The 23377-nt window shown below is 41.7% G+C and overlaps 11 protein-coding genes across 11 annotated transcripts; 6 read left to right on the top strand and 5 right to left on the bottom strand.

The window, feature by feature from the left end:
- Positions 1-351: 351 nt before the first annotated feature.
- Positions 352-2857, top strand: SS1G_02181 (hypothetical protein; the record flags this gene model as incomplete). Its single annotated transcript, XM_001595916.1, has 4 exons — positions 352-373; positions 724-889; positions 1378-2702; positions 2754-2857. The coding sequence occupies 4 exons, from the start codon at positions 352-354 to the stop codon at positions 2855-2857; spliced, it is 1617 nt and encodes a 538-aa protein (XP_001595966.1).
- Positions 2858-3520: 663 nt separating this feature from the next.
- On the bottom strand, positions 3521-4282 carry SS1G_02180 (hypothetical protein; the record flags this gene model as incomplete). Its single annotated transcript, XM_001595915.1, has 3 exons — positions 3521-3611; positions 3648-3700; positions 3950-4282. The coding sequence occupies 3 exons, from the start codon at positions 4280-4282 to the stop codon at positions 3521-3523; spliced, it is 477 nt and encodes a 158-aa protein (XP_001595965.1).
- A 1925-nt stretch (positions 4283-6207) lies between these two features.
- SS1G_02179 (hypothetical protein) lies at positions 6208-7597 on the top strand (the record flags this gene model as incomplete). The annotated part of the gene is made up of 3 exons (XM_001595914.1): positions 6208-6285; positions 6376-7074; positions 7355-7597. 3 exons carry the CDS (start codon positions 6208-6210, stop codon positions 7595-7597), a joined length of 1020 nt encoding a protein of 339 aa, XP_001595964.1.
- Positions 7598-9141: 1544 nt separating this feature from the next.
- Positions 9142-11166, bottom strand: SS1G_02178 (hypothetical protein; the record flags this gene model as incomplete). Its single annotated transcript, XM_001595913.1, has 2 exons — positions 9142-11004; positions 11107-11166. 2 exons carry the CDS (start codon positions 11164-11166, stop codon positions 9142-9144), a joined length of 1923 nt encoding a protein of 640 aa, XP_001595963.1.
- Positions 11167-11998: 832 nt separating this feature from the next.
- SS1G_02177 (predicted protein) lies at positions 11999-12750 on the top strand (the record flags this gene model as incomplete). Its single annotated transcript, XM_001595912.1, has 3 exons — positions 11999-12039; positions 12370-12452; positions 12731-12750. 3 exons carry the CDS (start codon positions 11999-12001, stop codon positions 12748-12750), a joined length of 144 nt encoding a protein of 47 aa, XP_001595962.1.
- Positions 12751-13381: 631 nt separating this feature from the next.
- On the top strand, positions 13382-13985 carry SS1G_02176 (predicted protein; the record flags this gene model as incomplete). Its single annotated transcript, XM_001595911.1, has 2 exons — positions 13382-13723; positions 13791-13985. The coding sequence occupies 2 exons, from the start codon at positions 13382-13384 to the stop codon at positions 13983-13985; spliced, it is 537 nt and encodes a 178-aa protein (XP_001595961.1).
- A 287-nt stretch (positions 13986-14272) lies between these two features.
- SS1G_02175 (predicted protein) lies at positions 14273-14599 on the bottom strand (the record flags this gene model as incomplete). Its single annotated transcript, XM_001595910.1, has 2 exons — positions 14273-14364; positions 14581-14599. The coding sequence occupies 2 exons, from the start codon at positions 14597-14599 to the stop codon at positions 14273-14275; spliced, it is 111 nt and encodes a 36-aa protein (XP_001595960.1).
- A 1100-nt stretch (positions 14600-15699) lies between these two features.
- On the top strand, positions 15700-16746 carry SS1G_02174 (hypothetical protein; the record flags this gene model as incomplete). Its single annotated transcript, XM_001595909.1, has 1 exon — positions 15700-16746. The coding sequence occupies one exon, from the start codon at positions 15700-15702 to the stop codon at positions 16744-16746; it is 1047 nt and encodes a 348-aa protein (XP_001595959.1).
- An 898-nt stretch (positions 16747-17644) lies between these two features.
- On the top strand, positions 17645-19314 carry SS1G_02173 (hypothetical protein; the record flags this gene model as incomplete). The annotated part of the gene is made up of 3 exons (XM_001595908.1): positions 17645-17723; positions 17799-17949; positions 18108-19314. 3 exons carry the CDS (start codon positions 17645-17647, stop codon positions 19312-19314), a joined length of 1437 nt encoding a protein of 478 aa, XP_001595958.1.
- A 1968-nt stretch (positions 19315-21282) lies between these two features.
- SS1G_02172 (predicted protein) lies at positions 21283-22250 on the bottom strand (the record flags this gene model as incomplete). Its single annotated transcript, XM_001595907.1, has 2 exons — positions 21283-21830; positions 21935-22250. The coding sequence occupies 2 exons, from the start codon at positions 22248-22250 to the stop codon at positions 21283-21285; spliced, it is 864 nt and encodes a 287-aa protein (XP_001595957.1).
- A 772-nt stretch (positions 22251-23022) lies between these two features.
- SS1G_02171 (predicted protein) lies at positions 23023-23193 on the bottom strand (the record flags this gene model as incomplete). The annotated part of the gene is made up of 1 exon (XM_001595906.1): positions 23023-23193. One exon carries the CDS (start codon positions 23191-23193, stop codon positions 23023-23025), a length of 171 nt encoding a protein of 56 aa, XP_001595956.1.
- Between the last annotated feature and the right edge of the window lie 184 nt (positions 23194-23377).

Raw genomic sequence — 23377 nt, 5'->3', positions numbered from 1 at the left:
GGTTAGGAAGGCTCGAGTTATTTACAATTGCATGGGATAAATGATTGCTGGGGCAACAAGAACCCACCAAAAATAAATGTGGCAGGTATGACATACTCTCTGTAGAGCAGCTTGGAATTGGATGAAAGAAAAGGCTGGAGGATTTGTGGTTTATACTAGGTAGGTACCTAGGTTTTTGGCTCTGTGGCTCTGTGGCCAGCGGCTCATTCGTGTGGCTTGGCTCTGTGGCTAGTGATGTAAAATGTTAAAAGGCTTTACTTTTGACTCCGTAATACTCTGTATATGTAGTGAGGTGAGATAATAAAACGGCGATAAGTAACCGGCAGTTCATTCATATCCAACCCCCCATCCATGGTCAAGCCTTGTTCGAGGGGTTCGATCGAAAGGAAGATCAAAATCAAATCAAATCAAATCAAATCAAATCCATGCTATTCTTTTATTGAAAAACCTTGGTGTTGCTTCAATCCCAATAGATCCATGGACGGAATAGCCTTATTAATGTTTAACGTTCTTCTTCAAGGGAAAGGTGTTTTAATATACATTCATCAGAAATCCCCCCTCCCCTCTTAATGAGAATTGATTTTCTGTCGCTCATTCGTCTTCCTTTTCCCTTTCTTAATTAGGATTTCCCCTCCATCTCGTTCCTTCCTCTAACCAATTACCTCAACTCTTACCTCTCTGTAAGATAAGAACTTTCTAATTTCAAACGAGCAAAATATTTAGATGCTGCTTCAACGAATGCATCCATGTGTCCGACTCCAAATGGCGACGGCCTAGAGCTTGAGAAATCAAATAATAACCTTAACAATCTTCAACAACCATCCATTTCACTTACTGCACCTTCCGCAGATGTTATCGACGCAGGCTTGAAAAGTTTAGATCACTGTGAGTATAGTGATTATGCATTACTTCTGCGCAAACTGCTCCTTTACTACTTTTCGTTATCTTGCTATTAAGACATCTATTGCGCACATCAACAGATGTAGCAATACCAGATTGTCGAAGACGTTCCTCTTTGCCACTCGAATTCTCTCCTCGAGTCTTTGACGAGGCCATACTCATTCGCATCAAAATTACTCGATGAAAGTGTACTGACAACGACCCCGCAGATAAGCGCAAACTTCCACCATGGAGATACAATATGCGACAGGCTTTATTGCCTTTAATTCGATGGGAGACTCCATATTTAGCTTGGATGCAGGATAAAATGCGATCTCCAGCACTGGACACTTATTTCGCTGTCACTGCGAACCTTGGAACACATACTTTTTTCATGATTGTTCTTCCAATTCTATTTTGGTGTGGCCATACATCTTTGGGAAGAGGGTAATGGATTTCATGACTGCTGGTCGCAGACATTGACTAACTGGATTTCAGGATGGTTCATATATTAGCAACTGGAGTCTTTTTAACAGGATTCATTAAGGATATGTTCTCACTACCCAGACCATTATCTCCACCTCTACATCGTATTACTATGTCAGGATCCGCCGCCCTCGAGTATGGATTTCCATCGACCCATTCTGCTAATGCCGTATCGGTGGCTGTGTATGCGCTTTTCACTCTCCATTCTCCAGAATGTCAACTGCTTCCTACAACGAAACTAGCTCTGGAAATTGTCAGTTATTCGTACGCCTTGTCTATTGTACTCGGACGGCTTTATTGTGGTATGCATGGTTTTGTGGATGTGATTGTTGGGAGTATACTAGGAGCTCTGATATCTGTCGTTGAGTGTGTGTATGGATCAACGATTGATAACTACCTTCACAGTAGTACATGGAAGGCTCCTGTAACAATCGCCATTGTCATTATCATTCTTATAAGGGTCCATCCCGAGCCGGCTGATGATTGCCCATGTTTTGACGATAGTGTCGCATTTGCAGCGGTTATGATAGGAGTTGAACTTGGAGGTTGGCATTATGCTTCCGGTGGCTGGGCCTGGAATATCCCAGTTCCAGCAACTGTTCCATTCGACCTGAACCACATGGGTTGGACCGTTGTAATTTTGCGAGTTCTCATCGGTGTATTGGTCATTTTTGCTTGGAGAGAAGTCATGAAGCCAACATTGCTGAAGTTCCTTCCACATATTTTTCGGGCCTTCGAAAACACAGGTTTAATCTTACCTCGAAAATTCTTTATGCCTGCTTCAGAATATAACAACATTCCATCGAGACTCAAGGTCGATAATGTCATGCCATCCGTATCCGACTTACCAAGTTTGATTTCATCTATACGACATGTTGGACGGGGTAGGGCAGTATCTGTTGGACCTCAATCGGCTGCCGATGCATACGAAACTCTTGCTTATCGAGAAAAGAGACGAAGAGATAGTCTTACTGATATTTTCGAAGGGATGAGTTCACGTCAAACAACCACGAAAGAAACGAAAGATAGTTTTGAATCTCAGCAACTGACCATGGATGGTGCCGTAACTTCCGGGATGTCATCGATGCATGGAGGCATGAATTTACTGACTCCAGCTCAATCAAGAGTTGGTTCATATGAACAAATGATGGGGGCAGGACATGTTATGTACAATCCAGGATTATCTACTCCAGGTCTTGAAGGGGATAATGCTGAAGAGGAGGAGATTACTGTTGGGCAGGAAAATGAGCTAGATGAGACGGAGATGTTCTCCAGACTAGAAAAACCTCGTGTGAGATATGATGTTGAGGTAGTCACGAAGCTCGTAGTTTATAGTGGTAAGTTCAGATGGTAATACGGGATTCAAATTAGCCACTAACAATTTTTAGGCATCGCCTGGTTAGCAGTCGAAGGTAATCCTATAATTTTCGAAGTCATCGGTTTAGGTATGGGAGTACGAATGTATCATGACGTATACCCTAAGTCATTATGAAACTGGGCTTGTGGGATTACCCACAATGCAATCATGCGATTTGGCGGGCGGAGGGGTAACGAATTACTCCTGGACCTGGAGTTAGGTGGTACATAGATTTTAGGATATGTACCTAGTTCATCATAAGGCGTTACGGCAATCGTCTATTTGCAAGCATGCTCATGCTTGATATTCAATTAGGTGAAGGTTTCACATCAATAACGAATAAGCTTAATGCGTATATATTTTCCTAGCACAAACTTTAGAGTATGAAATGAAATGAGATGAGGTTGATGATGAATGATGATATCTCGTTTGATACTCTGTATCTGTATGCTGCTCGCTTGTTAAATATGCTAGCGTAACGGAATAACGGATGGCTTTATGGGATAAAGGTGTGGAGTACTTATTAATACTAGGTAGGTACTCGTATAGCGCTCGTTGAGTTTGAAGTTTGATACTATTATTTACTATACTGTACTGTGTTATGCCATAGTAGGCTAGGTAGGTAGGTATGGTGGTAGGTAGATCAGTAGGGTAACCATCCAACAGGAATTACGAATTGAATTCACTTAACTCCATCATAGCTAGGTAGTTATTGATTGATTGATTCAGGTTCTCTGGGTAGGTATCTTTCCATCGTATCTCATCTATTTATCTATCATTCCTGCTTGATTTTACTTCCTACTTCTCGGCTCCCAAGATTGAACCAACTAGTCCAGTATCCGATGTTACACAGGCGGACAGGGGTGTTCCCGAATCTCCCGTTGCGTTGCTGCGCTGCTGTAGGTAGCATCGGCCGGCTGCTCACCTGTCTTGGAATAACTGCCGAAGACTAATAAGGGCTTTCTTTTGAGTCCTACGCTGACATGGATGGTAGATGTTATGCATCTAGGGGTATCTTTTTTATCCTTTGTCTAGAATGGGCTAGACGCATGCAATGTAGTCTTAAGACTTAACCTCTATTTCCCCGCGCGGTATATGATGTACGGACGAGTACATTGTTCGTCTTGCACGTGTAGTTTAATCGTCCCTGATTTAATACCAGTCATCCATTATCATGACATCCTCCCCTCCACTTCACCCCGCAAGCGGATTAGCATGCACAGTCACCCTCTCAATCACCACTTTCTCTAAAGGCCTATTCTTCCTATCCACTTCCAAGCGTTCCAACTCTCCCAAAACCCTCATCCCCTCCTCCCCAATCACATGTCCAAATACTGTATTCTGCCCATCTAGATGCGGAGCCGGCGCAAACAAAATAAAAAATTGAGAACCATTTGTACACGGTCCTTTATTGGCCATAGATACGATACCTCGTGCGTTGTGTCGTAGTGTAGGGAGAATTTCGTCCGCAAATGGTGTTTCCCAGATGGAGGTGCCGGATTTGGGGGGTGGGGAGGAGAAGATTGGGTTAGTCGGGGAGGGGGCGCCGGTTTGGAACATGAAGGTGGGTATTAGTCGGTGGATTGGGGATTGGGTGTAGTAGGATGAGGCGCAGAGGGCGAGGAAATTCTAGGAGGGGGAGGATGTTAGTGCGTTTTGGGGATTGGGTTGGTAGGGTAGAATGGGATGGGATGGGATGGGATGGGATGGAATAGGATAGAGCGAAGCGAAAAAGCCTCCACGGCAGTGGCCCGCGGAGCGTCATTACTTGAATTCTGATTGTATAAAAAGAATGCAAGAGAAAAGCACGAAATAAAAGGATAGTATTTACCTCAGCAGTTTTCGGGACACTTTCGCAGAAAACTTCGATTTTAATATCGCCTAAGCTGGTATGTAAAGTTACTGACATTATATGATGGGTTGTTTGATTCTTTTAAGATGAATGAATGAATGAATGAATCTCTTTTTCCTTTGTTGGCGTTGCGATTTCAATATATGTAAATGTATGTATGGTATGATGGTAGTGGTAGTGTTTTGGAAAATTGGCGTGGTAGCTGAAAGGAAGGCTGAGACTCTCAGGTGCTTTTAATTTTTATATTGAAGTGAGTGTGAGGCTAGGAGTGTGGAAGGCTAGAGAGGAATTTATGGGATTTTTATGGTTATTGGGACAAGTCGGTTAGGCAAGGCTGATATTTTGGCTTGATGTAAGGTCAATGTGTAAGAGTTGTGATTGGGTGAGGTGGATGGACGGGATTATGTAAGATATGTATGATTAAGCATGATATTGTTGTGGATCGGATCTTCAGAAGCTTGTTGTGTTTTGAGTGATTTGAGAGATGGTTATTATTTCTGTCATTTCCATCATTTTCATCTAGAACTAGGTACCTGGTAGTATTTATGATTGATTCTCTATTTATATACTTGTGATTGTGAGCACGAGAGATATAAATCTTTATTAAACAAGAAAATCAACATTCTTGATATTTTTCAATGATTACTATAGTGACATACATGCATTGAAACTCTTTCATTGTTGATAAGTCTTACTTTAACCTGATTTTTGATGTTGGATTTCATTATCTGTAGGTACCTAGGTAGGTATCCAGGTATATCTTTCAGCTTGGTTAAAGTCTGGATTGGATGTCTGGACTCTGGACCACCAACTAGACGAAAGCATCAAACCTTCACACCACCATACTTTATCTTGAGCCTTACCTTAACCTTACAATTTGAATCATCCTCCCTATCTACCTATCTATCACCCAGTTACCAGTCACCCAGCTACCCAGTCACCCAGCTACCCAGCTACCCAGCTACCCAGCTACCCAGCAACATCCCTAGCAGCTGCCCACGCTTCATAATCACCTACAATCTACCTACAATTTCAATTACATCCATGAAAAGAATAACCGCTTTCAATTGTTACTGAATTTCAATTTTTAATTAATTAGCTATTCCTTTCAATAAAACATCTAATCCTAAAAATTTCATACCATAATTTCTAGAAATTTCTTCCTTCACTCATTATTCCCATTATTCATCAAAAACATCTCTCTCTCACTCACTCACTCTCACACTCTCACACACACTCTCTCTCCCTCCATTACTTCTCCAATATCAAAAAACAAAAACAAATCAACCTTCCACCAAAGATCCAAGGAAATCCAGAACTTTCTCACTCGATCGCATACTAATCGAACTTTATAACCAAACTACATCCCTTCAGTACGGAATACTCTTACTTACAAAAAAGAATCATCCTCAGATGAAAGCTTAGCCTTGCTTATATGTTAACGAAAGTTATATCATCGACACGCAACCCCACAATTCGCGCAAACTGACTTACCGCATACATACAAACATACATATATACATTTACATATGAGACTCGAACTTTCAATCTCAACTCACACTGCTCAACAACATTGTTTCCAAGTTGGCGCAAACCTGCGCGGTGGCGCCAGTGATCTTTGGGTGTGCACGATATGTCTGCCTTTGTCCGAGTTTCCGGTCCTCCCAACAGTAATTTTTTAGTTGGTTATCCAGGTATTTCTGCTACGCTTGTATGTGTTTTTTTTCCCCCTTTAGATTTTGATCATCTGTTTTGCGATTGCGAGTTCCATGAGGATCTGGGATTAATTCGTGGATTATAGCCTAGGGTAGAGGGTAAAGTAGAGATTCGACCCCTCACTGGAATTTCTGCGCCGATAGCGATATCATTGGTACGAATATGTTTACAGCGAAGGGAAACGATACATCCATCCGCGGAATCGATAGCTAAGAAACATTTGGGGACGCCTCGAAGAGAAACGACGGATGTGGTTGGGAAGGAGTTGCTATTGTTTCGATGTACAGCAGGCAAGGAAAGCGAAAGTGTGGTTTTGATGGATCTACCTTTCGTTTTATTCATACCATTTGGTAGAGGAGGACAGGAATCAAATCGAAGGATCCCACCGGCCAGTCTACAATTACCTAGTCGCACAGCGGAAACTTATTATGAATTGGTGGTTACCGTGCAACAGGGTCAAGAACAAAAAAAATTCGCATTTCCAGTTCCGTTGCAAAGATATGACACTATTTCAACATTTGGCATGTACAGGCGACCGGAATTGGCAGAGAATAATTCGGATCATCTTGTTACTTTGAGAATCTCACTACCTCGATGGTCATTCGGTCCCTCGGATCCTGTTGATGTTTTTATCACATTATTACCCAATCCTATCTGGTTAAAGAAGGCTACCAAAGTAGTCATACAAAAGATTACAATTGGGATAGAAGAAGAAATCACATACAATCCTGAAGGCGATGAACCTACGAAGAAGATCAATCGAATAGCTAAGCAGACTGCGACGGTGGGAACGAGATTACCAGAGGCGGGATATTTCACAACCCTTGGTTTAATATATCCATCAAAGGATTTAAGGGATTCGGAGGGAATTATTAGGAGAGGAAAAGCGGCTTTTCCAATGCATTTTGTTAACTCTTTTACGACGACGGCAACTTTATATAAGATTGAGTTCTTTCTTGTTATAAAGGTATACATGTTTCTTCTTTCTTGCTTGCGGACTATACCAATACTCTGTTTCACTGATTCCACTCAAATTTTGAAAGCAGAACTAACATAACCTAAAGGTTCATCTATCTGGCGCTCGAGATATCACTCATCGTCAACCAATAATAGTATGTCCATTAAATGGACAAGAATGCAAAGAGGAAATGGATGCGATTGAACAAGCGGCAAAAGATGCATCACATATTGATCCTACGAACCCAATGTTACCTGCTTGTACGATTATTAAGGCGAAGGATGCAAGTGCTTTAAGAGCACTAGGGTGGACAATGGTTGGAGGTTTGAGAAAGATGGTTATTGAATGAAAGGGTGTGGGATGAATGAAAATATGAATTCCCAAGGGAATTTTATTTGATGATCACGAGGTTGGAGTGATTTGGATTGAGGTCCTTGATTCGATTCGACTCAAAAGTGATGATGAGGGATAGTTGAACCGAGGATTACTGTGAGGCGTGAACAAATACGATAACTCGCGAAATCGATCGATGAAAGCGAAATTCGAAAGGATATCCTCGTCATACATATCACGATAGTATGGAACATAGCGACTTGTTCATGAAGGACGATCACATCACATCACGTTACCTCATGTGAGCAAGAAGAGCAATGGTACAGATTCATGATTGAAAGTGGATCGACATGAAATTTTACCTCGAGCGTATATGCTCGTTTGGGGAGATGAGTAGGGAAGCAAGTAGCAATGCAATGCAATAGAACATAAACGGGGAGAGAAACGAATGTGAACACGAGATTAGTTCGAAAGAGTGAAAGGAAGGGAAAGAATGGGATTGATTTAGTCGGCTTGGGGTTGCTTTTAGGTAATGATTTTGAATGAATTTCAAGGCATGACGATTTGTTGCATTTTCTGGTAGTTGGGTTGGGATTTAGGGCGGTTGAAGCTTGAGTTTGGAGGCATGGTTTGGAAGTTTAATTTGGATGAGGAGTTTGGAAGAGGAGTTTGGGGGCTAGGTTTGGATGCGAGGTTTGGATGCGGAGTTGGATGGAAGTTGCATATGGAGTTGGACGGGGAGTTGATAGGGAGTCGATTGTATATCGATTGGGCTGGGTTGGGTTGGATTTATTTTATATGATATAATATGATATGATATGATATGAAGTAATGTGTTTCTGTAGGGAAATAATAGGATTTGAGAGTGCCAGTGTGGTTTGGAGTGGAGGATAATGAGTGGTTAGATATGATTAATGGTGTTGATGTTGATGTTATTTAATGTTGATATTAGTGTTGATATTAAGAAGAATTCTAAATGAGGTGATGAATACTGAAGTGATAATGATAGAGAATAATATAATTTTGAATTTTTCAACGTTATATATTGATCTTATATATAAATCCAAGCATCTAAGCATCCAATTTGTTCCGGTATCGTTACTGTCGATATTGTATTCCTATGTACATAATTTCATGTCCTTCCTTATTCGACAATCCAATCCTCCATGTATCCATCCGATCGTATATCTACCCAAGCAAAAATCATAAACTTCCTCCCCCTTGACCTCTGACCTCTGACCTCTGAGTTGCCTCCGCTCTAATCTGGATAGATTTGAAATGAGAGTTGAGATATGGTGAGATGAGATGAGATGAGATGTAAAGAGAGATGAGAAAGAAAACCACTCCTTTCCCTCAAAGAAACCCAAATGCTAATCGCTAAATGAAGTAGAAAAAAAAACCTGCCAAAAAAAGATAAGAGTGAAGAAAGTAAAGCCATGCGTAAGATGTAAGATATTTCATCCGGAAGAAATGACTTGAAGTTCATATACGTAAACTACACCATCTCACAGCACACCACCAAGCCACACAACAAAAAGCTCAAGGCGAGAAAATCTCAACCTAAACCTCAAGTAAAAGCGGATGATGACCCATTTTCTTTCCCTCCTTCTCTTTTCCTTTTGAACTACTACTTTTTTCCGTCTTACTTCTAAAAATACTCAGAGGAGTCTTCTTTTTCTTTTCTTTGGATTCTTTTTCTTCTTTCTCTACTCGTTCTGTTCTTTCTCCTCGTCCTGAACCCATCGATGCATTATCATCATCTTTCTTTGAGTGACTCGATCTATGACTCTTAGAACCTTTGCTTGACTTAGAACTCTTCTCACGAGAAGTACGACTAGATTCCAAATCATCCTTTCCTTTAGCAGCCGAAGGTTCAAATTGAGAACTACTACTTCTGATAGGAAGAGTTTTTGATCGTCGAGGTTTACTCGTCAACCGACTCATAAGACCTCTCGATTCCTCATCATCCTCATCAATTCTTTCCTCAGCAGCTCGCTGACGAATTCGCTCTGCATTTCGACTTTCCTTCTGTCGTGCAGCTGTGGGTGTGATGTATTCACCATCAACACTCGTACCTACACTTTCCAATTCTGCATCCACGATCCCTCGACGCCAGATATCAATACTGCCTAATTCTTTCTCGTACGCTTCGCATGGCAGCGCTTCCTCGTATTCGTGCTGCATATCTTTGGGTTCCATGAATCCGGGGGTTCCGGGGTAACCGGGAGTAGCGGGTAAAGCTTGCATGGCCATTGGAGCTTCCAATGGCTTTTCGGGAGTGGCTTGGAGCTTTTTGATGATTTTATAGCCGTTGAACATTACGATTGTAACGCCTAGGGCTACGCCTCCGGCGATGAGAAATTGAGGGGAGGCGAGGAGGGCAAAAATAGCTGGAGAACTGGCTTTGAGCATGGGAAGTATGGAGGGAGACATTTTGGTTAGAAGTGCAGAGAGTTCTGCGAGGGTAAGGGCTACGGCAGCCATGGCTTCGGGATTGGCTTGCAGATTTGACATTATGCCTGTAGCAGTATGATGAAGACATTGGGCTTCGATGAGAAGACTGTCTAGTTTACTCATTGTTTCATCGAGTTCTGCTGGAAGTTGTTGTGGGACGATTGCTTGTTCATATTCGGGTTCAGGGTCAGATTCTAGATGAGGGGGTAAATCTCCATACGCTAAATCCATATCGATTCCGTCGTCTTGAAGATCCGGTACGGTTTTCGCATGAGGGACTAATTGACCAGCCTGACAGGATGGAGGCGCTGTTTCTCTTCTCACGAGATGACCTGGCATAGGAGGAGTTTGCACATCCGTATGTCTTCTCACTAAAGTCATTTCCGTCCCGGCAAATGGTTGTTTATACATGGCGAGAGGAGGATCATAAACGTCCTCTTCTGGATCTTCGTGGTGAGTTTCCGCGGGTTGGTGTTGAGTGGTAGCTTTAGAACCATGAACTGAGTGGCTTCGTTTCGATCGATGAGAACGATGTGAGCGTTTACTCGCTAGACTTTGCATGTCATCTTCCTCTTCCAAATCATCGAAATTCAATTCGTGACGAGTTCGGGTATGTGAGCGATGAGATCGGTGAGAACGGTGGGAGCGTCCACTAGCCATGCTTTGCGTATCTGGAAATTCCTCATGATTCTTGAGTGTGAGGGGAGGACGAGAATTTGATCGAGGTTCTTGACGAGAAGAATGTGAACGATGGGATCGATGAGATCGTCTAGATGCTACCGATTGTGCATCATCTCCCCCTTCTCCAATGTCTCCAACATCTTCAATTACATACTGAGATTCGTATGCTCTTCTTCGTGCTCTCTGTGTTCGCTCCTCTTCCCGTTGATAATGCTCTTCTCTTAATTGTGCCTTCTTCTCTTGGTATGCGGCCTTTGCATCTTTGAAGATGTTTACCAGTTGTTTTCCCTATGAAAGGTGGTCATTAGTCACAACACCTCGTGTATGATCCAATATCATCGGATGGAGGGGAACCAGGTAAAACTTCGGAAAAATCGTCGAAATACTCACTGTGCTCACTACTTTCCCGGATTTATTGATAATGGTAACGGTTTCCGCCATGGGAGCCATTTTAACGTATAATTTGATTATTGTAATGAAGGATATTTCGTGAGAAGACCAGCTTCTTTCCCCCGATATTCTGTATTTATGAAGGTTTATAAAAAATGAAGTGAATATTTTTGGCTTGTGAAAGGATAAAAGGTAGATGGATACCCTGAGCTACTCTTTACCGCCAAAAAAGTGCGGTGAAGAGCTGATAGCGGGGGAATTTAAGTGGGAATTGTTTGAAAAAACGCAGGACTGAATCCGCAGAGTGGAATGAATGCAAAAGGACGCAGGTCAACTGAATCTCGTGGAGTGAGGGATTTTCCCAGATTATGTATGAATTGTGAATAATACTACGGGAGTAGAGATGCAGGAGGTGGAGATGGTTCACGTCTTCATAATTATGGATGGGAAGTCCATATGTACACGATGAGAGATGGGATGATCGGATATCACAGCTTGGAAGAGGAGATGTATCGGAGAACCGAACCGATTCACATATATTTAGGTGGAGTGAGTTCTTCTACGTACAGGGGAAGTAGAAGAGTTGGTATGCTTGTTTTAGTGGTACCGTGGTTAAATAGCAAGGGGAGGGAAATCTCCTGTCAATCAATGAGGCGAGAGAGTATAACTCCGTATTCTCGATTTTACCCCTTCATTGGATCACTCCTACCATTACCTCCACTAATACTCACAACATCTTCAAAATCATTGGACTCGAATCAACCAAGCAAAAATCACCCTTCTCAGAGAAAAGAAACTGGACCTGTTTATATGGGAAGAATGAATGTCATCCAATAGGGTATTCTTCCCTAAAGCATCCTCATGCATTAGAGTGGAAATCCACATCTCCATCATGCCTCGTGTCGTCAAACTTTTGGTCAAGAGGAAAGATTTGTTAGGCTTACATGCATCTAGGCAAACATTTCCTTGAAAATAATAACCTAGGTATGGATTTCTCCCTGTACTATTAAATCATACTCTAGGAGTTTTAACCAGTCGATTAATTATTATGGATTCCGAAGCATGCGAGGTCAAAAATCAAGCATTTTCTCGATTTACCGCTACCAAACATCAAAAAATCAACAATAATAATGCTGTTTCACTTCCACCACGCAGGTCGAATATGTGCAGATGCTCATATCAAATACTGTACGGAGTAGGATATGCAGAAGAGAGGAGTTATACGGAGTTTTAATATATATAGTCCACTGATTTACATGACAGTACATATCATAATCGCTGTACCTACGGAGAGATACATATGGAACCTATGAACAACATGAGATGGATCAAATCCCATCAAGTTGGTAAGATAAGATTTTGGCGGATATGGACGGATATGAATCGATATGGACCGATAAGAAGATTCAAATTAACTTCTCCACGTTTCTTTGAAACAGAAATGTCGTGGCACCAGCTGGCTTATTTGTGGCTGTGTCTTTTTTATGGGAGGATGTGGCTGGATGGATAAAATAGAATCGTGATTAGTTTGTTGCTCTTGCTGTTTGTTTGCTTCTTGATTTGAGTTTCTTCTTGGCGTTGAGTTGCTGGACATCGGCATTTGCTGCTAACCATTGTGGTTTAGTTATCACATTGACATATTGATATAGGGTTCGATTCGCAATGAATTGATGGCTTTTGCGGTTCGAAATTGGCAACTACTCCGTATTTACTTTTGTGATTGGGTTGCACATAGGTCTGATGGAAGTTTCCAGATGGATTTTACGAATGGGAGAATACATTGCTAGTGTATCGCATGTATGATATAGTTCTTGTGTTGGATTAGTAGTTCCGCCATTCCTCTTTCCTCGCTGCTGGCCCGGAATCATACGGGAGAAGATGTACTCATCCGATAATCTCGTACTGGAGCGCCGAGCAAATCCTATTGGCATGTTCTGACTTCTTGTTTTTGCTCATGAGCTTAGCATGTTTACTATTTTGTATCCTAATCTGGAAAACCCACACATCCTCTTGCAGTTCTAGAATTCAAGGCCGCCCTCATTCATCAAAGGCACGACAATATAATATCTTCATCGTTTCTAGTAGAAGCGATGTTTTTTAATTCTCTATTGCAGTTATACTTTGGCTTCATTGGTCAGGTAATTATGGAAAAGAGAGGTAATAGACGGGCACAAAGCTTTCTCAATATTTGCTTCTGTCGCGATTGGTGAAAATCTGAACCAAATCCCTAACCTTCTCATCAATCTTTTGAACCATCTTCATCCACCTACCGAAAATGTTCGATTTCTTCATCCTCACCAAACCCCGAGGCCAAAGCAAAACACACCTAAAAGTATGGGAACGACATCTTTTCGCTCAAATGCGTCGTAATACCAAAAATCCATATCTACATCCATATGCACTCCCTCTTCTAGACGATTACGTGAGTTGTAATTCTGGGGGAGCTTATAATTACATGGATTCGGAAGATGCTAAGAAATTACAAGAGGCGGCTGATGAGATAATTATGCAAGATGGGGAGGATTTCGTGTTGGATTTAAGTGGTGAGGAATGTGCGGATAGAAGATTAATGTTTGGGAAGGCGAAAGACCTTTTTATGGAGGTGGAGAATATACAGGTTAGTATACTTGTATTTTCTACGCCATCTGAACTATTGTTCGCATGCGTACTCTAAAATGGCATAGGAGGTCAGCAAAACGGAAAAGATTGATTATGTTCCGCGAAGGGGTATGGTTTCTTTGGTGTTTATGTATTCATTGTCAACTCTTATGATATGGATGACTGGACAGCGTTTATACCAAATTGTATTTCTCCATGGTATGGCAACTGCTTTGACGACTGCTTTATCGGGGTTGTCCGAGAAGCGTTCATGGTTCTAAAGTGCGGTGTTTTCAAAAACCTGGACTAGCGTACTAGAAGTTCATTTGGAAGCCTTAAATGTTTGAAAGCCTTGAATATTTCAACATATGAAGCTATGGATTTTAAAATGTCAGACTTCGTAAAGCTGCCATGACCGAAACTTATTTCCCCCTTCAGACCCTCATCATGGGCGCCGTAGTCAACCATTCGTGATCCCAGCCCGAGCTTTCACCCAGTTCACGAAATAAATGCCGTACCAGAAGTACGTTCCATGTCACATTCCAATGTCCCAATCTAGCCCCGACAATCAAACGCTTTTCCACCTTCCTGCTTTCAATTCTCCGGCACCCTTCGCACCTTTCTCCTCCTCATCCCTCCCTTTCGTCTTAACTGGGGCGGCTTTGCTGAGTTAGTAGGCATCTACACAAGGAGTCAGGCTTCTCACCAATCTTCGATCAACAGAATCGGCACCGAGCCCTTATCTGCGGTTCCTGAACGATGTGGTGTGGTGCCGGGGTGCTGCAGAAAACAGCCCCAGATCCCGCGGCTTGGCCGCCGCAAACGTGCTTAACCTTATGGAATTCGTGACCACAGATACTAGAGTAGTAATGGTACCAGCCGCAGGTACAATCATTAGGGTTGGTACGGGAGCCGATCAGTCGGTTGAACACATCAGCTTCCATTTGGCTTTGGGTTATTGTGTTTGGTAATGCAGCCATTTGATTTGCGCGAATCGTGGTGATGCGGTTACTTTTGATCAACGATATGTGATATGTAGTAGCGTTCCGAGGGCTTTAGACTGATGTTATGATGGTCAATCAAGGAAATATCGTTCACACTCGCACTACTTATAACAGTCCATGACAGGTAACACCTTGGGTGTCTTTCCGCTCAAAGGCGTGTGTTTTGAAGTAAGATCTTAACTGAGTACTGTTTATATGTTAATGGATAAACTCGGGAAATTGAGACAATCGATGCAGTTCTGCTCTTTCATCAGCTGCTAGATTAATCTGTGTGTTTCGAAGTAAGATCTTAACTGAGTACATCTATCAGTATACGGTATCTCATATTCTTTACGTGTCAATAAATAGACTTGGAAAATTGAGACAAACGATGCAACTCCGCTCTTCCCTCATCTCCTCGATTAATCTTATCAAATCAAAGTCTGGACGGTAAGCCAATCAATGTCACAGTCTCAGAATTGATCAGCTCAACGCAAGTTTCCGGGTTGCATTGACTTTTAAGAAGTTGTCAACCTCTCATTGGATATTTCCTTACCCTTTCCGAGAAACGAATTTCTGAGCCTGAAACAACCCTTTGATAAGTTGGAAATAGTATCATGAATTGAATTAGAAAATAAAGAAAGAGCAAAGTACTCTATTTCAACATAGTTTATTTAGTGTGTATACCACCAGGGCACTTGAACGCTTGGCTCATATGATACTCTCTTTGATAAATAACATTTAATTTTTCCTTAATAAAGAAAGAGCAAATTGCTTTATTTCAAAAGGGTTTATTTAGTGCGTATATGGTCGAGTCTCCTTAAACGTTTGGCTCATATGACCCTCTCTTTGATAAATAACATTTACCTTTCCTTAGTAAAGAAAGACATTTGACGAACCCACCCTCTATAGAATTAATAACCCCCCCCCATTCATTCTTTGCCACTCTTACCTATATCTCCCAAAAAGAACAGCAATCGCATTTTTCCTTGAAAAAGAAAATCGATTCAGTATGATTCCACTCGAAGAAAGATTCGCCATCCACAGTAAATCGTGCGCTGGCGCTGATGATGACCCAAGATCCATTTCCGTTACCAATATTTGGGATTGGGATCAATTGCGCATGATCAAAATAAAAGGCTTCTTGACGAATCTCCCAGCTGAGGAGGAAGTAGAACGTTCGATATTGGCGCAATTTGCCGACTATTTATCTCCAGAAGTTCGTGCTGTTCAGCTTGACCCTGATGGACTCATCTATGGAGTCTCCCTAGACCCAGAGGAGAATGAGACGAGTTTTGTCCCTTACCCTCCGTTCTCGATAGTGAAATCCCTTGCTGGATGTCGCACGATCAAGCACTCCCAGCTTCAGGAGCTTGATCGGCTTGCACCAGGTGTTGACTTTTCATCATACGAAGACGAGAATCAGAATACACGAAAGGTTGCCTTTAAATACCAGATGTCGCCCATACTCTTCAATTTACAAAGGGCCTGGGGCGAGATTCACCTTCTCAAAAGCCTGCCACCGCATCCCAATTTAATACCGTTTGATGGCGTCGTTCTCGAAGATGTAGAGTCCCGTGTGATTGGATTCACTATGAAGTACATTCCAGGCAGAGCTTTGAGTGATCTAAAGATACCTTTCCGATTTGAGTGGCTACAACAGCTTACCCAAGTCGTGGACTTTTTAAACTTAAACCTAGGGGTCATGCACCAAGATATTGAACCACGCCATTTACTTATCGATCCTGACACACAAAAGCTCCTTTTATTTGACTTTGATCAGGCTTCCTGCGGGATGAAAAGATTGTGGGAAGGTCGTGACGACATTTCTTGTGTTGTTTTCACAATATACGAGCTCATAACGAACGACTCTCACTACGCTCGGATGTTCCGTACGGACCGAGATAGAGAAATGGTGCAGAATCTTCCCGAATGGACCCCGAACCGTGAATTGGATGTCGATGTTTCCGTGTTTCGCAAGTTTTTGGATGACTGGGTAAAAAAGCGGCAATCTGGTGGCATCATGGAACAATATCTTAACGCGCCTAACCGACCTTGATTGCCGGATGAAGTACCGGTTTCGCATGACTATGATGTCCCATTCCAACATGGCATACGTGCGGATGGTACGACGTGTTGGACGACGGGTCCGCGGACTGTGCGCATAGCAAAGAAACTTGGGCAGTATTGCTTTGAATGGCAGAGACCATTACAAAGCAGGATGACAAAGAAAGCTCCAGGTAAGATCTTGAAAGCCACATTTCTCATGTCCGCTCTTGATTGTTTACTGACTTTGCGTTATATGACAGCTGCAGCCAGCAGCCGAGTCGACTGGATTGCGAGGAGCGAAAAACCCATCATTGATTGATTGGGAGTTTCGTGGTTCGGGGATATATGGTGGGTGATATATGGCGATGTACGGTCTAGACTGGCTATTAGGTTTGATATTATGGTAGGAAAATTGTAGATGAAAGGGGCTACAGGGCATGGTCATGATCATCCGAGGAAACATTCGGGTGATTATCGGGAGAATGACAGATCGATAGTGTGGGGTAGAACGATTTTCTCTTCTCAATGTTCTTTTATTATTAGACTCTTAGGGATAGCAATACACATATATATACAGCATTTACTTAACCTCAGAAAGGCCTCCACCCCTAGTGTCCAATGTTACAACTATCGCCTGACTGAGGTGTACTGTACTTATCTTCGATATCTTGATCGTCATGCTTTGATAGAACCGTTATCGCTGGGAGTGGGGTCTAATGCTTGCCTGCGGGGATTCATAGATTCACACTGATTGCCAGACGAGGGAAAGATATCCACGCTGAAGATATAGCAGATATATCAATTAAGGCATCCTCATTTGCACATTAAAAAAGACGTCCTCGAGTTTCAGCCGTCTACGCACTTGTTGTTTTTGCCCGGCCCCCAAGTCCAACAGAGTAGTTTCCATCATGGCACTGTCACGTGTCAAGGAATATATATCCCATCCCTACGAGCATCCAGGAGAGAGGAAGTTAGTACAGAAATTAGGTAAGTGCTAACCTGGCCATGGTCGGTGGAATTTATAATCGATATTGGACTAGATAAAATCACTAATAACTATAGACTTCTTCATTTTGACGTTTTGTTGTCTATCATATTTCACGAATTATTTAGATCGATCCAATTTGGCAAATGCGTATGTTAGTGGGATGAAGGAGGAATTGAAATTCGTGGGGAATCAATATAATCTTATTAATACTGTTTTTACTGTTGGGTATGTGTTCGGTTTCTGTTGTACTTCCTCATACACCATGTCTCAAGTGATTCTGGTTGCCACCTTAGTTCTTAGCCGTCGTAGACCTCGTTGAGATTTCACTATACCACCTGAATTACGCCATATTATATGGCTCCATCATACTGACAGCATGCTAGATATATCATCGGACAAATCCCTAGTAATTTGGCACTTTACTACATCAAACCTCGCATCTTCTTCCCTTCAATGATGGTTTTGTGGGGCTGCCTCACTATGATCACTGCAGCTGCTCACCATCCTCGAGATATAATGGCCATTCGTTTCTTTCAAGGTCTCGCTGAAAGCACCACATTTGTTGGTACACATTACATCCTTGGATCATGGTACACTCCTCGCGAACTTGGAAAACGCAGTGGCATATTCACTTCTTCCGGCCTTGCTGGTACTATGTTTGGAGGCTTCATTCAAACTGGTATTCACTCATCCTTGAATGGTGTAAAGGGAATGAGTGGCTGGCGCTGGCTTTTCATCATTGACGGACTTATCACTCTTCCCATTGCCCTCTATGGCTTTTTCTTATTTCCAGATACACCTACCACCACCTCGGCATTTTATCTCACACCCATCGAGCGTGATCTTGCCATAGCACGTGTTCCGGAAGTACCTGAACATAGTCTCTTCAAGTTCTCATTCTTGAAGACAGTCCTCACATCATGGTACTGGTATGGTTTCGTAATTCTATGGGTCATTGCTGGAGAAACCGAATCATTCTCCTCAAATTCTTTACTTTCATTATACATGAAATCCACCAACAAATATACCGTATCTCAACTCAACAACTATCCTACCGGCGTTCCTGCTGTCGGTATTATATCTACTCTTTTCTGGGCGACCCTCACCGATTTCCTCAACGGCAAACGTTACCTCGTAGCATATTTCATTGCCATAACCGGAATGGCAACATCCGCTATGATTCTCACGACTTCTAATGTCCCAACAATATTTGCAGCATATTACTGGGCCGGCGCTGTATATGCTTGTCAAGCCACTTTCTTTGCATGGGCCAATGAAGCTATGAGGTTTGAAAATGATGCATTGAGGGCAATAGTAATAGCGAGTATGAACTGTGGTAGTAATGCCGTGAATGCTTGGTGGAGTTTATTATTTTACGGTGCAGACGAGGCACCTAGGTTTACGAAGGGTATGTGGGCTATGATTGGAACATGTATCGCTATGGCCATTTGGACAACCATTTTATTGTTAGGCCTTAAGCGAGCAGAAAGGAAAAGAGACGCTGGTGCTGTGGTAGGAAGAAACCATTTTGGAAGTGGTGATTTGGAGGTGATTGCGAATGCTGGAGCGCATTGTGATAGTAAGGCATAATGATATTAGATTTTCAATTCCTGCCGTCTCGTCAAAATCCAATGTCGACCTATAGTGGTTTCATCGGAATAATTTACTATACTCATGACTCATGATGGAATCTGGACTCAGAGGTAGATTATCTTGAAGAGATTTTTCAAGATGAATAATTAATATGACAATAATAACATGAAATTCTTTTACAAACGAACATTTATTTTTTCTCTTGTGTTACAAAGCGCTTCGATATTAAACAAAGAAATACAATCTTTATTTCTCAAGTTTATTAAAATACAATATACTCAAGTATATATGTTACGACGGGCTACACAACTACCATCACATGACCAAGGCACGTGATCACAAGTGATCAGTAGTGATCATAGAAGCATGAAGGTCTATATAATCATGATGGATTTCCTTTGTATGGAACTTCGTGTTCAAGATCAATCATTTAGTATACTCTACTATTAGTTACGAATTGCATTATTGTCATTACTTTAAGTCTCTGCTTGACGCCTAGTTATAAACCACCTCGAGAGCCTAGAGCACTTCCACGTGATCTAGACGGCAACCCTCGTAACAATATATTATATAAATTATCTTTGAAATAATCTATCTTTTCAAATTATTCTTTATTTTATATATTATAAATAATCAAAAACTTATAATCTAATATTTAAAACTGAATTTAATTGTTACGAGGTTTGCCGTCTAGATCATGTGGAAGTGCTCTAGGCTCTCGAAGTGGTTTTGTAACGATACTGTACTGAAGGCAGCGGCTGCCTAAGGTTTCGTCTGGTTGGTAGTTGTGGGTTAAGGCTTTATCACTGGTATTCACTTGGAAGTGAATTCGTTACTAGATCAAGTAGAATGTAGGTAAACTAATTGATGACTAAGTTGAGCACGAAGCTTCTATACTATGAAACTATTCTGACTATATAATGAATCCTTTCCTGAAACCCTGAGGAGCCTATGCTCCTGGAGGCTCCATCACGTGATCACTACTTGCCTCAGGACACTAATCCTGGGACGATTCGCAACCTAGGATAATATAGCTCCTAGGATAATTGTCCTGGGACAATTATTATCCTAGACACTTGTCCTCATACCTATGTGGTTGCCTAACCGTTTATCCTAGGGTCGTTATTATCCTAGGACATATTTTATCCTAGGACAACTTGTCCTAGGATTCCTTATCGATAAGGGAACCGCGGGAAACAGCGGCCCAAACCCCGATACTTGGTTTTATTGTATAATAGTCGTGGTTCGTGACAACAGGTGTCACACTCAAGAATACTGGGTAAAGTATCTTGTATTAGAAAATACTAAGCTAAGGAGAAAAGAAGAAGGAAAACAAGAGTAGCGAGTTTTCCTATGATTAAATACAAACGGGGCATGCCACGTGACCCGGAGGTGTGAGGCGTCACAACAGGGTCCTGATAAACCACGTTATTTCATTTTTAGATTTGATAATAAATTTTAATTTAACATAAATATAAATTATTCAAAGAAAAAAAAGAATATAATTTAAGATTACAAAGAGTATGATTACAGAGGTAATATTAAAAACAGTAAAAAAATAATGTGTAAATGACGCTTGATTATTCTGTTATGAAATGTTACGAGGTTTGCCGTCTAGATCACGTGGAAGTGCTCTAGGCTCTCGAGGTGGTTTATAACTAGGCGTCAAGCAGGGACTTAAAGTAATGACAATAATGCAATTCGTAACTAATAGTAGAGTATACTAAATGATTGATCTTGAGCACGAAGCTCTATACAAAGGAAATCCATCTTGATTATATAGACCATCGTGGCATGCGTCCCAGTGCTCCCAGTTGTCCCAGTTGTACTGGGACAGCTGAGCCTACTGGGATCCTCATATCACATGATGCTAATCACGTGATGTTAGGTATGTGAGATCCGTCGTAACATGAAACTACCTAGTGATAATAAATATCCCAACACGAATTGCATGATTGCAATTACCTAATTAGATGCGCCAATACTTGAGATGGTTAATTTCTTCAAGTAGTTAGTGGTCTTCTGCTTCTTCTTCTGCTCCTCCTCCAGCTTCCTAGCCGTACATCTCTTTCCAGCTTCTAATATAACCCATAAATCAAGCCTCGGTATATCGTGCCCCGAAGCTGCAAGACTACAACGGTCACTGACGCTGAACTCTGGCAAAGCCAAGCCCCAATTAGCAAGAGTATCACAGTCAGCTACGGGACAAAATAGCCCACAATGACTCAACTCCTCGATATAAAGTTGTGCCCTAAATAAATCGATTCGGCCAGAATTCGGAAACAATTCTTTGATTTTCACCTGCAGAATATCAGATGTCTCTAACTTGTGAGCGATCATCTGCCATGCATATCCTTTGCCCGAGCCGTATCCTGTATTAATTTCTTGGCACAGAGTACAATCACAACCGTAATACTTGAGGTAGAGTTCGATCATGGCTCCAAGGAGAGCGCCGATATGATCCCATGATCTTCTTTTACGTGGATTTTTATCTCTGCTGCAAATCTGCTCAGCTTGTTTGTCGCAATACGGCGGGCAATCAATTTTGCTGGTGGAAATTCCAGGCCTTTTGCCTCTGAAACCTTTGTGGGTGGAAGTCGGTTCATGAAGAATATACCGTTGAAGGCCTTGAACAGCTTGGCGAGAAATTCGTTGTACTCTTTGTCTTTGAAAGTCTCGAGTTCGAAACGATGATCGTTGTCGCTTGTTTGGATGGCAGCGTATGCTCCGAGACTATCCATTGCCTCCGACACATCTGCCTTTGCCTTAGACACATCTGTATCCTTAGAAGACGGCGGACTGACAACATCGATGCGTTTTAAAAGTTTTTCGACTAAATCCGATGTGTTGTGCAGACCCGGTTTGAGTGGTGGGTCGTCCTTTACAACTGTCCCAAAAATGGGACCTTTGTGAAAGGAATGATAATGAAACATTTTGGCTTCGAAAGATTTCCAAGGATATGATATGATGTTCTGTTGTGTATTCGAAAATGGTGTGTTCGGCTATGCTTTTTCTGTGGCTTTGTGTTGTATGTAATAAGTGTGAAGGATCTTTGTGGGTTCTAATTAAACTGTGAGATATTTAAGTAGGGGTGTGAACTATGCACAGCTAGTCATGAATCAAAATTAATTTAATGATGATTCGAATATTTTGAGTTGACTCACGAAATGGTTTGTGGAAGTCGGAGTCACACTTGTGAAAGTTGGGTTTATATTAATTTGTATGATAATCCAGCAACCAAGATGACAATAGAATGGAATATATATGAAAGTGATGATAATGCCAAAGGCTGTACCTGTCCAAGAAAAGGTGGTGCCAATTGAAATCATCGACTTGTGTCAATAATCATATCAGACATAGAATTCAGATGCGAATCATAAGTTGATGTAGACATACTGACTCAAGGAGGCAGATGAGTACCGGGTGTCGAATGAGAGGGTAAAGCCAAACTAGCTTTACAGCATCAATACAGTATATTTGTAAATATAAAAGTAATCGATGCGACACACAACCTCTATGACCAATTCTCTCGCATCTTTCCTTGTGATTCACCATGCTAAGAAAAAAAATTGATGACACAAAGGCTGATTCTCCTCTGATTCCCAGACCCCTTCTTTGGACCAAATCATTAGCAAAGTAACATGAGTCAAACATTCCCTTTCCAATTTCTCTCAAACGGCATCCGACTTTCCTTTCTAAAATTCATCACGAATTCTTCCTACACCACGAATCCATAAAATATTTTTTCAACAGGAGAGTAGCATCCAGAAGACTGATCATATCCAAATCATCCGGGAACTCGAAGGAGGTGAGTTCTGCTGAGATGGTTTCCTGGTCATCGGATTCGGATGGTACTTTGCTGATTTGGAAGGCCATGGGAAGAAGAAGAGAGAAAGAAAGAAAAGGAAGATGATTGAGGTGTTCAAGCCAAAAGAAAGTTAGCTGATAATGATGATAGTGATAATTGATATGGATAGAAAATTATATTAGATACAAAATACATTTGTAAGCTAGAGCGGGGTGAGGGAAATTCACGATATCGATTGGTCAAATCTGTAAG

This window comes from Sclerotinia sclerotiorum, genomic scaffold (assembly GCF_000146945.2).
Source record: "Sclerotinia sclerotiorum 1980 UF-70 scaffold_3 genomic scaffold, whole genome shotgun sequence".
In the NCBI taxonomy this organism is placed as follows: Eukaryota; Fungi; Ascomycota; class Leotiomycetes; order Helotiales; family Sclerotiniaceae; genus Sclerotinia; species Sclerotinia sclerotiorum.
This window is presented reverse-complemented; position numbering and strand designations above follow the sequence as displayed.